Consider the following 21453-nt stretch of genomic DNA (forward strand, 5'->3'; position numbering starts at 1 on the left):
GTGGGGACCAGACGGTGAGAAAATATAAATATCTATTTTTTTCCAAGTTCGTGTCGTTTGGTCCTGGTTTGCACTGTGAGCGCCACCGTGGGTTTGATGAGGATTACAGATGTGGGATTCTTTAATGTAGTTTGTATAGGCGTGGTTATTTTGTTCACAAATATGTGTGATCCTCCTTGGCTTTTGGGTGCAAATATTAAATAATACATGGATATGCAATTGATATGACTTTAGTGCTCGGACAGTAACACTTATTCTCAACTTAATTTCGTGAGATATAAAATGTCAGCTGATGCAGAGACCACGTTGGTTCACTTTCGGAAAAACAATATGGAATATTTAAAATTGTTAAACAATGTTCCTTCCACGCCTCATGTAGCATTCTGCATATTTCTAGTATTTTTGAGGCTCTTTTTAATTCTAAACAATTATTAAACAGGTGTTTATCGAATCTTAGGTCCCGTTGACGACGCATATTTTTTGCATTTGCAAGGAAATGACAAACACTAAAAACTATGTAGTTTTCATGTTGGGCCATGAGTTACTGCTCCTGTTTGTTTTTTTATTTATAGTTATATCTATTTCTATATATGTTTTATATTTTCAGTGTCTCTGAGCCCAAAAACGCAACAAAATATTCCACCTGTGACCAGTTGGCACGACAAGAAACTCAGGCCACCTCGATTTGAAAGCCAGGAAGAGGGCGGAGGGGGAGATTGAAGCTGGGGATGGGAGGGGGAAACAAGAGAGGAAGTGTCCGAACGCTACTGCTGCTGTGGTCATTTCATGGTGGGCCTCCTTCGAAGCATCTGCAGGAAGGTCTTTATGTGTGCCGGTCAAACGTCGGCGACAGAGGTTTTCACGGCTGCTGCAGCTGGATTTGTTGGATCCTCTGGCGGAAGGCGGACGAGAGGTTACCCAGGATTTCCTCTTGAGATGAGCACTGCAGTCTGGAGATTTCCCAGAACAGATGCAACGTGAAACAACTCTAACATCTGTTTCACTCAGAGGGGTTAACAGTTAACAGCGAGAGAGTCGTTTCATTTCCACAAATATTTGCGAGGATGAGAGAAGCTGCAAAAACATAAAGATCTTTTTGGCTGAGCCTGCTCTCGGAGGCAGAAGCACCACGACTTTCCTTGTTTGTTCCTTTTCCCGAGCTTAAAAAGAATCCGTCTCTGAAGATTAGCGCTGTTACTAATAGGGAGAAGAAAGGCAGCGAAGACATTAGTGCCTCTTGTGGGTGTCTGTACTGGCTTTTGGAAGTTCATGGAAGCTAATTTAATGGTGGACTGACCTTCAGACTGAGCTTTTTGGGGGACGAAATTCCCCCAGTTAAATACAAAACTAGCAGGTCCAAACACAACTTCCATCACATGATATCAGCCTAATTATTTAAAGCATTTAGTCATGAACAAGTGAAGAATCAAGTGTCAGTGTGTTGTTGATCAATGTCAGAGGGGAATGGTCAACGGAGCATTTCCAAAAGTAGCAATTTCAGTGGCTCAGAGCACCGTTGTCATGTAAACGGACACCCAATAGACCCCGAAAGTCTTGCTTTTTGAAATTGTGTCATTGGGCCCTCAAATCCACCATCACGACAATCGAGCACCATCAGTGGGGCTTTTGAAGGTTAAATGAGGTCCAACCTGGTACTAGCAAGGTGTACCTAATGTTTTTAAGATGCACTCTTACTATGCTTACTAGCATTGTCTCTTGCTTTTTGTACATTTTAGACTTGTTTTATTTACTTCTTTATTATAATTTTTTTGTCAGAGTGCCCACTAACCCGAATTTCAGAGATGATGGAGTTTTACTGCAGTGTAATAAAAGCCCAAGGTCTCAGCTGTGCCAACGGGAGGTGTTCGCCCTTTTGAAAACCAAAATTACACAACCATTAACCAAATCTTTGGTGTTTTGGGCTTGTTCTCTGAGTAGAGTGTAGAGCTCTGAGAGCTTACAAACAGAAATATGATTTGGTGCTTTTTTTTTTTTTTTTTTTTAATACTCAAAATCACATTTATTTCAGTGGTGTGGAAAAAGCATCCTCCAAAAAGCTACTGTATATTGAATATTTCATGAGGCTGTTGTGTAGAGTCCCAGTTTTTAATGAACGCCTCTCTGAAGCAGCGTAGCACTTAAGCTTCATTCCCGAGAGGCTGAGCGTGGAGAAAAAAAAAAAAAATGTTACTTTGTTTCCTGCTAATGTGAGATACATGTGATGATTTGGTAACAAAATACTAATGTAATTTTTTTGTTTTGTTTAGATCTTTCATAAACGAAAGATGCGCAGTCTTGAGACGTAATGATCTAATTCTGACAAACTGTAATCTGTTTTTATGTTGAATGAAGCAATATTTTGAAGAATTTGATGTGAGGAATCATGGCCTTACTGAATTTCAGGTCTGTCTGAGCATTCTCCCTGGCATCTAGGACACACATTATCATGGCAATCATGCATCACATACTCAATCTTTCTCCTACAAAAATTGCCTGCTGTCACAAGATGCCTCCAGTCTCATTTTCCTACAGTGCAGCCCCTGAAACAGGGGGAAAAGGGCCCCCTGCCTCCTGATGATAATGGATCCTAATTTGACTTAGATTATGATTTATCAGATGCCGCTCGAGCCTCAGTCGGAAGTATTATGCAGCTCTCCGAAAATGGGAACCATTACAAGTGAGACATCCATCCGTCACCCACCACTCGCCATAAGGGAGAGAGAAGCCATACGAGCTGGACCGCGATGCCTGCCCCAGAAATTAGACTGTTACAATTCGATTTCCTTTTTTTCTTCGCCTTCATGTCAGACTGCTCACCACCACCCCCATTCCAGTCCAGGTCAGGCCAAAATGATCAGCTGCCATTGGAAATTAGTCAAAGCTCTTACCTTTCCAAGTAAGGCTGGCACTGGCATCATAATCGAGCCTCGCTCTACTTATTTCCTCAAGTCACAGTCGCCTCAGCTGTGCCCCAAATGGCTCCCATCTTTGATTTCTCTTCTTTGTTCCTCTACCTCATTTCCCTTTCCTGTCTTTTAAGGGTGACCCATTCTGCTGCCATGAAAAAAAAATGAATCCCGTCTGTAGTTCCTGATGTCACTCTTTGCTTCCTAATATGCAGATCATATATTCACTGTAATTTTATTTTTAATACATATATTAGTCAGGGTTGTGGATTTCTTTAATCGTATCGAATAGCTTCAGAATTATTCAAGTTCACAATGCACACATTCTCATTGTGTTGGTCTGATCTTGTCCGAGAGAGTTTAGGCCTGTTTGCACCATTTTTAAAGTGAAAACGCAAAACTGTCGTCGCATTTCGGGTGTCCGTTTACATGACAACGGTGCTCGGAGACACTGGAAACATAAGCTTTCATCTCCATGGAAATGTGGTGGAAATGCTGCCACTGCCGGCACACCATGGCACAAGTAGATGGACAATAACAGCAATGTTTTTGCCACCAGAGTGTCATGACTGTCGATATTTTCCTGGGACTTGATAGTTTTGTACTTGAGGTACTGTGTTGGTATTTATTGTGTCTGGCTACATTGTGCTTTTCATGTAAAACTTTGTGTAATTGTGGGCATCTTCAAGGTAAGTAGCCTGCACTGTGTACTGTCACTGCATTGATTTACAGCAAACACATTTCTAGTATTGATCCATCAATCCGCCTATCCTCTCTACCCACTTTATTTAAATTAGGGTCGTGGGGAACTTGCGCTGATCCCAGCCAACACAGGCTGGTGCACAATTAATGTGCACACAATTACCCCCCACCCACATATATAATATAACCCAACAAGGAAGCATGCATTGGGATTGAAGGAGGTGCCCAAAGAAAACCCAAGTAAACTTGGGGATAGCACGCAAACTTGACACCGAAAGAGCCCAAAATCAGACCTGTGTTTGCTACCTGTGAGGTGAGAGTGCTAACCACTACACCAACCAAGCTTCAGTCATTTCATCATTAAATAGTAACCTTACATCCTGCCTGAAGAAAATCTGAGCCGAACCTGAAATCCCCCCCGTCTCACCTCAACCGTTCAAAACAAAGAAATAATCCTCCTGTGAAACCCTGTGATGCTCTGCCAACACCAAAGGACAGGAGCCAAAGAAGTTGTGCAAATGTACTTTCCGATTCAGACTGAACTTTATTCACGAGAATGAGAAAGTCGGCCCTTGTTATCAATGTTTAGTTTAGCTGAGACCTCATAAAAATGTAAAAAAGCAAGTTAATGCCTCCCTAATCCAGTGCTGATAAGACGCCGCACTCACCCTGCCGGTTTGAAAATCCTCTCCTCTTCCCCACACACACTTTTCATCTCGCACTTCTCCAAACCCTGCCGGTAATTTGCACAACCTGTAGGAAAACACGGCTCTTGTGGGCATGGGCAGGATGAAACTAGTTTTTCGCTCCTCGGCGGAGTTGTTAAAGCACCACTACAAGTTAATGGCCTAGAAGAGCCTACTTTACGGCCATGTTGACACAGAAAGGAATAATTAGTAGGAATGCGATGCCGTCTGCGGTGAAGCCAATAACTCAGAAGACCCCTATTCTCCAAACCTTGTTGCCTGGTTACAGTTTCCCCAGGTGACCCGATGTGCTGAATCACGGTGATCGGCTGTGAATCACAAAGAGTAGCGAGCCCGCAAGCGTTGGTTATGATTGGTGGGATCATAACGGCATTCTGAAACTCAGATATATTACAGTAAGTGGCTTATCTGACAGCACAGATCTGTCCATTGACTGATCGAATGGAGCCTCTTGATGGATGCCTTCTCCTGTTAACCCTCAAGTCAGTGTCAGTGTGCACACGGGAGGGAGAGCGAGCAACAAGGCAGGGTGCAATAAAGACAGCATAGGAGGGGATGTGAATTTATACATGAGATGAATAGACTGAGACAGACATTAAGTGAAGGAGCAATACAGAAGGGTATCGCATTTGTGAGCAAGGACAGTGCTTAAAGAGAGTTCATTTGCACCCGCTTTCCTTTATCATGCCTCCCGACAACAAAGGAAATCATCATCTGTAACTGATAGATGAGATTAGGCCCTGTTTTGTCATTGCTACATCAAAGTACTACAACTCTGATGGTATGTTAGATTGGGAGCCGATGATAATGTGACTAAGATCAGATATCCTTTTCCCTATTTAGCACGTCTTTGTCAGGCAAGGAAGTGGAATTGAACCTTGGGTGGCTGAGACAGGGACTTAGCGAAATCCAATTAGGTTCATTCAGAAGAATGGAGCGTTCACACAAACAGTAGAAATGAATGAGTCCTTTTATCTAAGTTCACAGTATAGTTATGCTAGCATTAAGGATAGGCAATGTGGTTGTCTAAACATATTAATATACTGCGTATATCTGGACTACCGTCCACTAGTTGGAGCCGTAGCAACATCAGACTGTTGTTCATTTTCCCCACTGTAGGGATTGAAAAATGGTGGCAAGTTGTTACAAAATCAGCTTGCTTTGGCAGTACTTTTACCGGGAAAATGAAAACAAGTTAGTATGTAGGCTTAGTGTGTCAAAACACAAACAAGCACATAATCGCTCCACTCCATCTCATCCAACTCGTATAAAAGCTTCCCTCAAAACGAAAAAGTGTTTTTGATCTTGTCAAAATGTATTGCCCTCAAAACGTGAATATTTTTGTAAAACGTTTGTTTTGTCAATTATTTCTCCTCAAATATGATACGCATTAAACAAGAGACTTCAATAGTTTTTTTTTTAGTTTAATTGTGATATTTATCGTATGATGCTATGAAATATGCTAATATTTTGAGTACTGTCTTTTTGTTGCAACACCCCATTAAATTGTCAACTGGCATATTGCCTTCCTATTGCACAGTATAGATCCAGTTTCTTGTTATTCATACAAGCATTTTACCAGTACCATGTGAACAAATGTAGAATAGCACATTCACTGTTATATTTCCTTGCAATTGTGGTGGAATTCAATTAAATTCAACTTTATTTATACAGAGCCACACACAACACAGTCATTTCAAGGCATTTTTACAGAGAAAACCCAATAACTCCACGTGAACAAGCATAGCCAACTGTGGAAAGGAGAAAAACATAAAATAGTGTTCTTTTCTTGGATTACACCCCCAACCTAAGCTCTGGTTTGATGATTTAAAGACATGTTACAATCTATACGCAGCTTTCAATCAAACCATTTTAGTTGCAATCATGAGACTATAAAACAATGAGGCATGGCACTCGATTGTTTTACAAAGGATTTGATTTCATCGTATTTTCAAGTGACGGGCCCCCTGGAGATTATGTCCGATGCAATCTCCACTGCACTTTGATCCTAATACGAAGTTGAATCTCTGGATGCATTATAAAGGAAAATATCGAAGGCTTGCGGGTGGAAATGGAACTGGAACTGCTGCTAAACCTCGTGTGAAATGCCCTTGCAGATGTAAGGGTGACATATTCAAATGGGGCTCCACCGTACAATCCAATGGGGATTTGAGTAATGAACCCTAAATGGCCCACATAGCTCTACGTGCTCTCCACCTTCGTTAAAAGTAGGGCAGTATTACAGATATCGAGGACGCAGTCCAATTTATTTGGGTGTAAATGGAAGGGCCGGCACCGATATGCTGATGTATACAAGCATGAAATTGGCCCATGAATTAAAAGGATGCATATTGTGGTGCACCGTGCCATTATTGCCTCCGGTGGCGCCATAGCTTGAAATCGATGAACAGTTACCCATCTTACTTTAAGTGTGTGTGTGTGCTTGCATTTGATATCAGTCAAATATGATATTACCATCTCTGACATTTCTGACCAGCAGCGCCCCTGGAAAAATAGAGATGTCCTATAAAACTGAAAAGCAATTAAATTCAATCCGTTCCGTCGGTGGATTCCAGTGTTTACTGTTCACTTGGCGCTGGCGTCGACAAGTGGCGGGATTGCTCATGCTCAGGATGAATGCTACCGCCTGGTGCAGGGCGGGATTCGCACAACTGTCCGTGTGCCGCAGGAAAGCAATCACTCTCTGAAAGTGGTCTTTGGCTCTGATTGAGGAAAACAAATTAAGCTTTTCTTTCCATAATACTGAATATTATTCCTCTTGGCAAAATGCATTAACTTTATTTGGTACAGTTATGAACTGAATAAAAAGAACCAAAGCAAACTTCTGCAAATCTGTCAAGAAAGATGACGATGTTCATATTTATGTAGCTGTCTGATTGAAGGGGGCTGGAGACAATCCAAGCTATTTGGTCGAAACATACAAACATGACACAGAAAAGGCCGGAATCAAACCAAGGATAGTTTTGCTGTGACATGAGAGTACTGTCCACTATTAACACAGTGCTCAAATACTAATCCCACTTTACCTCAGATGTGACCCATGTCAACACATTCAATTTCACCTACACTCTTCTTCTAAGTTCACCACTTCCTCCACAACATCAAGGAATTAAAATGCCACATTCCACTTTATGATGAACACACAACCACACGAATGCAGACTCAACCTCTGAGCTTGGCGGCGGCAAGCCGGCACCATGCCCTCTGAGAAGAGAACGGTTTGATCCGATCCGTGCACCGAAGGCGCAGATGGTGTCTGATTCAGCTTGGGTTACAGGACGTGTTAGCTCGATTCATTAGCCTCTCAACTTCCCTGTCAACACCGGCGCTCGCGTAGACGGAGGAGCTCCGCTCGGCTTTTTATCCCGCGCTTCCATGCTAACCCATTTGCAGACATGCAGTTGTACTTTAGTCTCGCTCAGTCCATTGACACGACAAGGCAAACACCAGGCATTTGATAATGGGTTGCTAAGTGTGGCGATATTGTATTGATTAGCCTCTAATTGCCGCGTTTTGTGCATCAATTTGACTCTTGTCTGTGTCTCGAGGTTAAGACCATGTAATCCAGACTAAAGAGCCTAAATGGCACAGACATGGTGGCTTTTTGGACACTTTAATCTGTCCACTGCATTTATACACTCGAGTGAGACTTTTTTTTAACCTTTGTCTCTTGAGCGCAAATGATCCAGATCTAGATGTCAAAAGAACATCAGGCTCATTTAGCTCATTTGTTATTCTAATTGTTAAAACTATTTTTCAGCTTCAAACGATAGACATCTTACACATGATCTGTTGTTATACGGCACTTGTCAGAAAAGAACATTCCTCATTACGCCACGCAGCAAACGGCAACTTTTGTCTCCTCTGAAGCTCCACCAAGACGAAACACTGCCACATGAAAGGCTCCCTTGATAAAACACAGCTCCAATCTCGTATGAGCACCCAACCAGAAGAAGCCAGACAGTTTATTTTAAACGGTAAAGCCATTAAATCATAATACAAAGCATGTTAAAGTGGATTTCAAATTCTGCTTTTACAAAAAAATAAATAAATAACAAGATAAGCACGTTTGTTGTCTGCGGGGAGAGAATTTCCACATATTTTCACGGCTAATGGTTGTCTTTGTGAACGTAACTTTAATAGCCTTTGAACACCAGGCACTGTTACCTGGTGTGGGTCATCAACATGTTTCAAGCTTTGGTTTCTCTATTGGAACATGAATATCAAGCAGTCAAAATATTCCAATTCATCAAGGTTGATTTTTCTAAGGCTTTGTGCTGTGAGTTTGTATATCGTTCTGTCAATCAGAAGTCAAACTAAGTGTTGGACCTGTTAATGATTTGTGTTTTTGCACGCTTGCATGCCCATGTGGGTTTTCATAATGTTGCATGGGCGTGCTGTAAACCTTGCAATTCTTTTTTTCTGCTCTGCTAAGTAGGATTCAACCAGCGTCTAGAGAGCAGAGGAGAAAGATCACAGGATGATACTGATTCATCATTTTTCATCAATTTGCCAGTATGAAGGATTTGATAGAGTGCAGTACTGAGTTCTGCTTATAATAATAATCATAATAATAATAATACACTTAATTTGTAAAGCTCTTTTCTTTAAAAGGAAAAACATCTCAGTGCTACAAGCACACAGTAAGAAAGAAGCAACATAAACATCTAAAATTACAAAATTTTAAAAGAGTCTTTTAGAGTTTATTGTCTCTCCTGGTGGGGCATCAAGTTTTCTAGTGAAAATGCTAAACTTTCATTGCATTTTGGATGTCTGTTTACACGACAACGGTGCTTGAAGCCACTGATCTTTTTGAAAACGTCTCACATGGTTGAAGATGGACAACAACACAACAATGTTTCCTTTGGAATGTCATGACTCCCAGTCTATATTCTCCTGGGACTTGGTAGTTTTAGAGTTGAGTCATCTGTAATAGCAATTCAAATTCATTGTCTGTCCATATGAATGTTCACGTCACGCAGTGCGAATAACAGTTGTTGACGGTCTAGTGACCGATGTCCAACAAGCTGAATTTCCTTCGCTCTTGACTTCATTAATGCGAAGAAGCAAAATGATCGCTGATCCTGCTAATTTAGCCTTGTATCAAAAAAAAATTTTTTTTAATGACATGAACATTCACCCGTGGTACCCCAAACTGAAGATTAGCATGTATTCTCCCAAACAGGATGTTAGCAGCGAAAGTAGATGTCCTTGTACTTCAGTTTCACTCAGGAACCAGTCGCAACAGCATCTTTCTAAGGTTTGCACAAGAGTGCAAACGGGGGCTCGATCCTCGCGGCTCCCCATAGCGTTGGGAAGCCGGGACTCGCCCAAACAAGAGCTCACAGATGGCGCGTTAGCCGCTAGCGCCAGTTAGCAGGGGGCATCAGTCTCTCCTCCTGGCTGTCTGTGAGCCTTCGATCAATAGACCTGGATTATCATCTTCAGCATCTCAGTTCATTTTTCACGGCAGAGAAAGACTCCACCAGCTGCTCCCTCTTTGTCACAGGATGTAGAGCCTAGTTCACCCATCTGATAAGATTACAGAAACTAACCGCCGCAGCTGCTGCGTTTCAGGACGGGGACGCGTATCCACGGCACGCTGCGTATCGGTGCATCAACGAATGTTTATTTAACAGGCTGGCGAGCTCGTCGGTACAACAGTCACATAAGAGATGGGAATCCCATGACTAACCATCCCTGATTAAATGTTTAATTAAGACGGTGCATTTTAATTAAAAAAAGCTTATTATTATGAAGTGGGGGTTATTGGCAAATCAGATAGATAGAATACAATCCATGTATTATAAAGAGTGAGGGAAGACTTTTATTGAATCAGCAAGTGTTCATTTGCTTAAAGAGCAAAAAACACTCTTTGGATTAAAGAAATGTAATGAAGGAGGCTTGATTTGAGATTTCGGGGGGGCTGAAAGGTCTTTGTGTACGAAGTCTGCGTGGCAGGCACAATGTTGCTCGGGGTGCTTCTTTCATCCAAGACTTGTGAAGAAGTGCGAACTCACAATGCTGCTCTTGTATCTTCAAGGTCGCCCCCCTTGTAGCCACTCGCCACGAAGGTCCTCATCTCAAAAACACACACACACACAAGAGCCACTTTGCGCTCTCCGCTGCGCCGGCCATGTTGCGCCTCGCCGTGCATGCTCAGATCGGTCTTTGGTGGGCCAGCTGGTGGCCAGCGGGGCCTCCAGCTGTTTCTGTGGACACACACATACACCCACACCTCCCGTACACTGCATAAAGTTGCCAAGTCCTCCAAACGAGTGGCTGTAAAGTTTAAGCCCGTGTACAGTTGGCGGTGGCTCTGAAAGGACGCTCTTGCAAGCATGGGAATAGCGGCCCCCATGAATGAGGCCATTCATTTATAATCTGCAGGATTAGCACTCCATCCATCAGCTGCCTCTGCCACTTACTGTACAGCCGCACCACCGAGGCCTCTCCTTCTCCCTGTTGGCGCTCTTTGATTGGGATCCGTGAAAGCTTTTGTCAGTGTCACACGGGATTCCGAAGTGACGGGCCAGATCTGATAAATCCTATTATGTTGGCACTCTTCCTCAAGTTAGCCACTTTCTATGGCTTCCTTTTAATTGCTTCGATCTTTCTGGCAAGGGTTTGCTTTGCTGAAATCTTGACAGATTCCACCGTGCATATTGGCGGGTTGGAGATCAAAGTCCGGACCGTAATCTTACCCAAAGCCCCCGTTTGACTAGGCTTAGAGAATCATTCAAGTCTGGTGCACTTTTAGATCTTGATGTCTTGAGCTTCCATCAAATAAAACCTTTCACCAGTAATGGTCAGATTGAAACTCGTACAAACAAATTCTATTCTAAATGATTTGTATGAGCAATTGTTCAGAAATTGCAGCATGCTCCCGTTTTTCTTTTGTTTTTTTATTCTTCCCTTCCAGATTACTTTCCATGCCTCAGTTTTCCATTAAATACGTTTTTTTTTAATCACTTTGAGTCAATTTTAAGTTCTAAATTCTAATATAAATTTAACATCATAAAATAATAGCCTGTTGACCCTGCATTTGAAATGTTTGTTTGGTTTATGCATTTGGAGAACACTTCAATATCAATAGGTACATTTCTTCTTAACTTCTGTAGAACTTCTGTACATTTTGTACGCGCATGCATAAGTAGATGGACAATAACAACAATGGCAATGTCTACAAGGATCATTTATACAAGTTATCTAAAGATACCAGCATTTGTTTATATCTGACCTGGTGTGCTTCACTAATAAAAAAATCAATGATACAAAAAAGTACTTCTATGAGGACAATTGTTCTATTTTCTGTACCGTTTTTATCTAATTTAGCATTGTGTTGTGCTGGTCCCCACCAAATACACTCTCATTCACACCTACGGGCAATTTATAGTCACCAATTAACTTCAGCCGCATGCTTGTGGACTGTGGGAGGAAACTGGACGACCTGGAGAAAACCCACATGTACATGTTACTATTTTGAGGCGAAAGTGTTAAAACACTGCCACGCAATGCGGCCTGCCATTTTCACAGTTATGTCAGTATCACTAATGTGGATGCAGATAATGAGAATCATATAAAAAAAAAAAAAACGCCCCAAAAAAACCCTCCAGGTAAGATAAGATAAGATAATCCTTTAATAATCTCGCAGACGGAGAAATTTACAGGTTGCTGAAATAAATACTCCTTTACCTCATTAAGTTTGGATGCTAATGACTGCTCTTATCAAACAATCTTGATCATTTCTTGAGAGATTAGTGTTCTCATTTGTTACAATTCTGTCTGCAGCTACAACGGCCAACATCACCGGAGGTAGATTTTTATTTTTTTTTTATCAGCGGTGGATAATGAAGGATAATTCTGTAACAAATACGCTGAAACTGTAGTCTGTTTAATGAGATCTTTTCTGGCCGCGGACTGTCTGAACTATGCTGTTAGTGGAACGACACATGACTCTGTTTCAATAGTTCACAACCACTAATAATCTCTATTTTAAACTCAAGAATGATGAAATAAATAAGAAGAAGAAGAAACAGAATCTCGATTGAGCTTTCTGGTTAAGGCATCACAATTTTAAGATAATTAAGGGATTTTTGGGAGAGATTGATAGTACAGTGGTGAGCACTGTTGCCTCACAGAAAACTTTTTTTTCCAGTTTGTAGCGGTTCAACTTATTTATGTCGCTCAGTTAACGGAAGATTGATTTAATCTTCTGTTGACTCCACATCAACGCTGCATTTTCAGTTAGTGGTGCCTCAAGAGATCCACCCATTTAGGCCCCCGTTAACATGATATCTTTTCAAGTGAAAATGCATCGTTTACATTTTTTCCTATTAGAAAAGTTTCGCAGAAATAGCAGCGTTTCAGAAAGGTTGGGGTCTCAGCGTTTTCAAAAAGTAAAAATTTCCATTGGCTCTGAGCGCCGCCGTCACGTCAACGAACACCCCCAAAACGTAATGAAAGTTTCTCATTTTCACTTGAAAACGTTGTTGCGTAAACGAAACAATTTGTTTTCCCAGAATACAAAAGCTGCATTCCTGCGCCACATTTGAAATGGTGAACGCAGCTTCACAGCAATCAGTCTCCATAAGCATCCCCTCGAAACAGAAAATATCTAAATGTACCTTTTGTTTCAAGGTTGCAGGTTGTGAAAGAACCACTTTTTCTAGCGGCTCAAACTGGGTGAGAGGGTAAAAAGTTTACAGGAGTAAATCAGGCTGAAGTCTAGCCAAGAAAAACCATATCAAGCCAACATTTCTCCTTGATTGTTTGTCTTTTAAAGCCTCCTTTCACTCTTTTTTTTTGCGCCGGCATGCTGCCTGAGAGCGGTCTCGCAGTGTCACTGTGAAGCCTGTGTGTGAGTCCACATTGCAGACATTACATCGTCTCTCCGAGCCGCCTCCTTCCCAGGCTCCTGGCCGAGACAGACAGCTTTTCACGAGGCACGCCCCGCCATGAAAGGCAGGGCGCATCTCGGCGTAAACAGCTTTGCTGGCAGCCCAGTCAGCGAGCCACAGTCCTGTTATTGAGTCCCGCAGACACTCCACTCAACAAAGCCACACAGTGACCTTTCAGCCTCGTGCGGCGGTGCCAGATATTGAGTGAGTCTGTCCAGGCGATGAAGCTCATCTCAGACTAAATTTCAGCTTCGCTCCTCTTCCCCTGTCTCTGGGGCTTTTTCTTTTGGAGGGGGGGGGGGGGGGGGCACTGCGCTTGTATTGCAGTGTTGCTCTTTCTTTGATTGATTTGCAGTGTTTTGTCAGGAGTCGAGGATACAAGAGGGCCGGATTCTAAAATAACGGCCAGGTCTATAGGTTACCTTAATGATGATATTCGTTTGGTCGCACATTGGAGCTGCAGTCTCCGGGGAGGGAACAATCCTTCGTCAGGCGAAACGCCGTACCAAAAAATTCACACAGCCTCACCGTGCTTTCTCACACTGCTTCGGCTCAAACTCCACTTTCATCCTCTTTTCTTCTTCATTCTCTCGTTTCCTTCTGGCACAGACATCTGTTAAACGTTACCCGCTGTTGGATATTTGCCTTTCTGTCGAGGCTGGCATTGAGGAATTGACCCACAGTCAGAGGGTCACACATGTAGCGCCTACCAGGTCAGCTGAGCTCCGAAGAGGCCAAGCGGCTGTGTTACACGTCATGGAGATTAGTGGGATTGCATATGACAGGTTCCTGCTCTTTAACAAGGCTGTCTGGCTTTTCCATTGTGTATGTCTGGAGTTAATAGCTGGCTGAGTTGGTGCTGCTGCTGCGTTTCGGGTTATCTCACTGTAACTCGTATATCTGGTTGTTTCATGAAGGAGGAAATGTGTGTGGCACTTATTTGTGTCATATTTGATACCTCGAGTTACATTTTGACCAAAGAGTAAAAGTCTCTTTGAATTTAGCAACCTCTGTCCAAACCAACATAACATGGAAAGTTGAGATATTGAGATTTCTTTCCATTTTTATAATCAATGATTTTGTTATTAATATTTAATGCCTATTTTTTATCTTCTAAGGAAAACTTAATTTATTTTATTGTATATGCATTTTGCAACCATAATAACTTTCCCCTTTTTTATGTTTTTATACCATATTATTTTTATTTAGTTTAGTTGTTTTTTATTATATTCTTTATTATTTTCTTGCTTTCCTGCATTTTATTGCATTTCATTTAATGGCCTTTAAATGCATATTTTATTGTCATTTTTATTTGGATTTTAAAATGTTTATGTTGCTGAAATTTATTGTCCTTTTATAACTGTAGTCGATTGCATTTTGGACTGACATTTTATTTCCTATTTTTATAATTTTTTATTTTAATTTACATTTTATATGTATATAATCAAAAAAAATTGTATTCACTTTTTATTCAGCAATTTGAAGCCATATGTTGTTTTCTTGTGTGTGCTACATTTTTTTGTTTTATATCCTCCTCATGACTATGTAAGTAAGGGGAGAGGGAAATTCAGAGGTGTAGGTCTGACCTTTCATTTCAAAGATTCAACTGTCTCTGGGAATTTTCTGGCAAAACTTAGAAAGTTGAAAAGTCAAGTTCAGAGTCGGCGTCCTCCCCCCCCCGCTGCTCCTTCATTCACACACTCTGACATTTCGCACTCATTCGAAAAACCTGTTAATTACTTTCCTCAATTGGAGGCTGTATAAATTTAGTCTCCGTTGTCTTTTACATTCATGTCCTGAATCTCTCTGTTTCTCTCTTCCTCCATTAAAGATCTACAGGCTGTCAGTTGTTTGCGCTATATTATAGAACATTCTGTTGATTTTAGTGTTTTATTCATTTCTAATGTTGATTCTTCCATTTCCCGTCAGTGTACTTCTCTCAAAGGTCCTGTTTACACAATATCGTTTCAGCTGAAATACATTTTTGCATTTTTATTTCTGAAACATTTTGTGTTTAGAAGACATTTTAAAAACTATGTCCCTTTACATGAAAGCTGTATGAAAACGGAGACAGAGTTGGAGCCTTTTCCAGTTCCAATGACTCCTAGCACTATTTTCATGTAAACAGGGAACCAAAATACAATGAAAGTTTTACATTTTCACTTGAAAACATTGTTGTGCAAACAAGGCCTTAGGCCACATCCACACGAGCCAAAACAACCTTTTTTCTCCCCGGCGTTCTCCCCCCAAAAAAAAAAAACATACGCAAATTACTATAAACATAGCTCAACACGAGGCTTAAGGGCATGTCGTACATATGTTTAGGCCTTTAGGGGCGCTGTTACTCACCAAATGCACCAAAATATTTGAAAGATTTCTTACCTGGAACGTGTCAGGATTGAAGAGAAAGACAATCAATAAAAACCTGTTGGCCCCCCCCCCCCAACGCATCTCACTATAGAAAGATAGTGGGAAGGAATTGTGCAGATTTCAGGAGTAAAACGTTTAAATATTCAGGAGCCGAATACTTCAGGCTCCACAGTCGGAGTTGTAGAGCACGTTGGGAGTGACCTGCTACAGTGTGTTTGTTCGTTGTACCGTGAGCAAGTTACACTGAGGGCAGCATTGTTTGATGTCGGCACCGCGGGACTGCTCCAGACAATAGCCGTGTAGTAGTTGAATGAATGAAGACTGTGGTGGGGGGGGGGTTTGCGGTACCGTTCACCGCTAGTCTTTGTTCGTCGTTATGAATAATACATCAGAGGCACATTAGTTTGATTCATACTGCTGTTGGCTCCGCTGTGAGGCCGCTCTTGGCTCTGTCCTCACTCATCACATTTTTATTTTTATTTATTTATTTAGCGGTTTTATCTGGGTTGAGTGTATCTGGGTTGCTTTTGCCCCAGTGTCAATGGTGCGTTTGATCAATTCGGGGACAAGACTTTAAAGAAGTTCGTCCTGCGGGCCATTTCCGCTCGTAGAACCAGGTCACCTGTTCACAACGGACCTCTCACGCTCATCCATCTTCCTCATCCTCTCTCTCTCTCTCTCTCTCCCTCTCCCCAGTAACCGCCTGACCCCGAGCAACCACGACCGGATACAGAGGCTGAGACAGGAGTTCCAGCAGGCCCAGACCGTCCCAGAGGACCCGGACGATCGCAGGAGGACGTACAGCTTCGAGCAGCCCTGGGTGAGTGTGTGAAAACCAGCCGGGGGGAAAGCTGTGGCTGAAGCCTTCATCCGGCCGGGAGACGACGGTTAACTTCGACGCTAACCGCCACTAACCCCGCCACTACCAGCCGCCAACAGGCCGACGACCACGTCAGGATTACCGTTAACCTCCACGAGCTAATGCTTAACATCTCCCACCGTCTCTGCATGCCGGAGCAATCCCATCACTAACTCCACCCGCCTGTCTCAACCCAGTCCACTCATCCATCGCACCCTGTCTGTGTCTGTCAGTCATCCACACGGACCCGCCCACCACCTCATGGACTTTTTTTTGGGTGTTGTCAATTTTAAAACCCTTTGTTTTTAACTCTTTCTTTTAACAGTGTAAATTAAGGGTTTTCTGTGTTTTAACTGACGTCTATTTAATTCAAAGTTTTATTAGAGGTAAGGAGGGATAATTAGTGCATTCTGAAGCAACGAGGGGTAATTACTTACAAGCGAACAAAAATGTGAATGCCTTCAGTTTTCATGAGGTGATGAAATCACTTGTCATCTATTTCTTTTTTTTTTTGTATTTATTGGAGACCTCCTTGCTTTCTTGCACCGCGCCTCAAGTGTACTTGGTTTTACATGGTTTTTCAGTAACAATCGTGACGGCACGAACAGTCAGCTGTGACTGATATGAATTTTAAAGACTTGGTTTTTTTTTCTAAATGCTAATGTATGTCAGTGTAACGTGCATCATATTCTTGTTTTCCACTTTTGTCACAGCATATTGCGATACAAACGTATTACAACTACATAGGTATTATTTTTCACATTGTGGTGACCGGTTGTCCTAAACCATATTTAGTGGTCTTTGTGTATATTGTTTTTACGCACACAGGTGAGTTTTTGTACCTTTTTTTTTTTGTACTGCTGATGTCAAATTCCCACTGTAACTTTACTCATTATTCAAATTTGTTCCTGTGATTTATAATGATAAAAGTGAGAAGTTATGAACCTGATGATCTACGCTCTGGAATTTCATTTCTACCCAATTAGCTCCACTGTTAGCCACATTTGTACGTTTTCATGCGATCAAAGGAGTCTGCTCACATTCTGGCGACTATTGTATAGAAAGAGCAGGAAAGACAGTGTGGGAAAGGAGAACACAGGTCACCTCTCCCTTTGTCTCCAAACAACCGAGCGTGCTCTCAATTAAAGCACCAGGCAGTGCGACGTATTGTTTGTTTACAGCATTTTGCAACATGCTTGTTAACTGTTGGCCAGTCCATTTTCCCAGGAAAACACTGACTTAGTTGCTTGCATGATAAGGGAAACATTCCTCCAGCTTCAGAGAATTTCTTCCCGAATGTTTCAGCTCGTGAACACGTTTACTAATGAGGCTGTACAACTCAAGTGTATACATTTTAAAAGAACATAATGATGTCTATGAAGTGATTCAGGGCCCGTTTACATGACATTTTCGAATTAAGATGGAAAACTTTCGGAGCATTTCGGTGTCTGTTTACGCGACAACGGAGCTCGGAGCCACTGAAAATGCAACTTTTCGAAAATGCTGATTCTATGCGCGAACACCACAGCCATAGTGCTTTAGCTGATTTAGCTTGACCGCAGCGCAGGTTGTTTTTTTTCCCCTCCATTTGTACGTAAAAGTGGTCAAATATATAGCGGGACTTCCTTTATATAGTGCTTTTCCTGCTCTCCCAGATGCAAGAAGAAACAAAATGAATACAGACGCCATCATGACCTTTTACAGTGTATGAAGCGGATATTACATTCTTATTATATTTTTACTTTATGTTTTACCATCACAAAATCCACCAATAAAGAAAAAGAGCTATAAATCCTCATAATAATACAAAACTAAGAATATTTAGCATTGTCCCTTTGAACTCGTGTAAAAATGATTTTAGTTTTCTTCTGGTGGCCTCCTTCAGTTCCGTGGCCCTCTAATGGTCTTCCTGGATCCCTTTCACTTTGTCAGAGTGCAGCTCGCGCTCAGGCTCTCTATAGTAATTGCATGTTATTAGACCCGTGCCCCGGCCACACTGCTGGGCCATATGGAAAACAGGGGAATGTGTCTTTGAAATTCAGTTACCTCCCCGGTGCATATATTACATTCTGTTGCTTCATCTGAGTGATGTGCTGCAAAGCTCAAGGAGGCAGTGTCCTTTTTCTAATTCACCTACAACTGCCCCACTTACAGTCGCTGCCAGAGGAGCGCTGCATTATCAGCCGCTGCCATTTGTTGTTCTTTTCATTATGATGAAACGGCTGCGCCGCGCGATACAAACAAACGTCAGATGTAGTTTCTTTTGATATAAATCAGTTTCAGCCGCCGTGACAGCCGAATGACGGTGAGGTTTAATCCACACTGAAATGACAGGCGGCGTTTGAGGTGGATTTTCCCACAAACGTGAAGAATATAGCATGGAGGCTTTGTATGCGTTTGAAGATTTTTTTTTTTTTCTGTTTTCGCTTGTAATTTTGGGTTGAATGCAAGATGTTCGCATGTGCTTATCATTTTCATTTCGTAAGATTTTATTGTCTTTGGCTTTATCTTAACTGCTATTGTACCATTTGTGTTGTAGGATGCTTTAATTTGACATATCTTTATATGTAGCATGCAACTGTTCCTCATGTGGTCTTTGCACTGAAGGTTCTTTTATTAGCGATGCACCAATACCACTTTTTCAAGGGACGAGTACTAACCTGTAGCTACATGCTGATACCAAATACTGATCCAGGTAGTTATTAAATGCCATTGATCTCAATATATACTCCATATCCAAAAAAGCACTGTGTGACTGTGAACCACCTTCGTCAAACGCCAAGACCGATTACTGGTATTGGTATCCGTATCGGTGCATCTCTATATTTTATCATTTCAGTTCATCTCTAATACATGAAAATTATTATTATTATTTCTTTTCTTTTTTTTTATTAATAATTTAAAAAATCTAAATGAGAAGCTACTGCTTGATCCTTCGGATTTAACCCTTGCTGCTTTCTTGCTTTTGCTGGGAGTCCTTCCCCTCCACACACACTTTGGAAACTACTGGTTTTTGTTTGTGACATCCACCTTTAGTTCACCTCCTGATATCATTCTCACAGTCGGTTGAAGGCGTCACCGCTTCCACAGTCGTCGGAGGGTTTTTTTTTCTTCTCCATTAGCCCAATTATCAGTTGTTTTCCTCACCTTCCATAATTAGCCGCATGACTGAAGTCGACACGATGGAAGCCTCCTCTTCTCTTTCACCAGACTTTGGAGGAACAGGGGAGGATTGTGGGTAGCTCGGTCTAATTCCATCAAGGATGACTGATGCCCGCTCTCCAGGCAGCAGCGCGCCAAGCTTTATTGCACTCATTTATACCACTACGGGAATAGGGGAGTTCATTCAGTAGATGTTGGGGGTTTAGAAAGGGGCATAATATTGCCTCTTGTATTTTACTGTAACATTTTAATACTGCTATTATCTGGCTGGCTTTAGGGTACTTTCCAGTCCCCTCTGCAATCACCATGTTTAGGCAGATGAGCCAACATCCCAGGGAATATTCAACACTCATGAAAGCCTGAAGGGAATTTTCTTTTTCTTCTTCTTCTCAAGTGAAAAATATTGAGATGGTAATTCACCCGCGGGTGATTTTCAATTCACGTGCGGAACGAGGAGAGTGCAGCCACCTTCTTTATCGTCTGCCGATAATCCAGCCAACGCCAATCAGCCTCATTTGGTTTGAAGGGGAGTTTCCTTCAGCACTATTAATCGTTTTATAGCCCTCCCACCAGCCGATGTCCGCAGCGTTCCCACCAGGCTCTCGATACGTTGCACCGCCATAAAAGTAATTAGATTGGCTTTGTGTTGCAACTAATCTGCACACAATTATTGCAGCCATGCTGCTAATGAACATCAGAGGAGTGGAAGGAGTCAAGGTACGTGTGTGGGCTGGACCTCGAGGTCGATGTGTGTGAAATTATATCTCTGTGAGGACCTGTGTTTATGGCCAAGAGAATGAAAGTCCCCTTGTCGCCACATTCTCGAAAGGCAAGGTATCAAACATAAAGCCGATGGGCCAAAACTGGCTCCAATCCGGCCGCCAAACCACTAAACAAATTGGAAATCATTTCAAGAAAACATTTTTTTTTTTTGTTTAACAATTTTCTTAAGAGTAGCAGACACAACCTGAGCATTGAAAGCAAGCGACCTCTCTGCTTTTTGGGGAATTTCAATGTGTTTTGCATCAGAAGTTTTCATTAAAATTGGCTCTATGTTGAGATTGTAGTCATGTTTTGGTAGTAATTGTTTGAGTTGGTGAAATTACAGACATTTTCAATTACGTGTACAACACAAAACATTTGAAGTTTAAAGGTGAGAGAAAATTAAAGGTCATTTTGGCACTATTTTAAAATAAAATAGCAGCTGAATTGAACTAATGGTAAACTGAACCAAAATGTGTTTGACACCTGCTTCAGGTGCAGTTCATATTTAGTAATTAATTTATGTTTTATCGTTGGAGTCATTAATTCCGAGGCTGATGTGCTTGAACCAACCGACGTGTCATGTCTGAACACATCGTCAATCACGCCCACTTTTCCAAGCAGGCAAGCGCCACCAACAAACGAGAGAAAGCCGACAGCGTTTGAACTTCTCTCCCAAGTTGGCAGCCGACTTCCATCTCTTTCAATGAGCGCTATTAGAGTGACAGAGTATAAAAGTGCTGCCATTATCCACTTTTGGACTCCAGATTGTGAGATTGTCGTGACCTGGGGGCACGGAGGTCTTCACAAAGCATCACGGCTTCCTTTAAATCCGGCAATTGCGAACAGTTATTGATGCTTTTACTGCTTGACTTGGCTCCAGGAAGGTGTTATTAGCAGCTCCAACGTATAAAACTGAAATCTTGTGTGTCTGGAGATCTGGACTCCATTCTTCATTTAGGGAATTCGGTGAGATTTTGGCTTGTCTTTATCGTGAATTAATTTTAAATTTTAAACCTCAGTTTACGTTTTAACACTTTTATATGTATGTCCATTTATGTAAA

General features: G+C 41.8%; 1 protein-coding gene across 4 annotated transcripts in view; it reads left to right on the forward strand.

Annotated features, from left to right (window-relative positions):
- Positions 1-21453, forward strand: part of pard3ab (par-3 family cell polarity regulator alpha, b) — a 249773-nt gene that overhangs the window by 221708 nt on the left and 6612 nt on the right. For all 4 annotated transcript variants that reach the window (XM_080503528.1, XM_080503531.1, XM_080503529.1 and 1 more), the window contains one exon: positions 16303-16426. In XM_080503528.1, the coding sequence (XP_080359654.1) occupies positions 16303-16426 (124 nt within the window). The remainder of the gene's footprint in view (positions 1-16302; positions 16427-21453) is intronic.

Source organism: Blennius ocellaris, assembly GCF_963422515.1.
Source record: "Blennius ocellaris genome assembly, chromosome: 10".
NCBI classification, from domain to species: Eukaryota; Metazoa; Chordata; class Actinopteri; order Blenniiformes; family Blenniidae; genus Blennius; species Blennius ocellaris.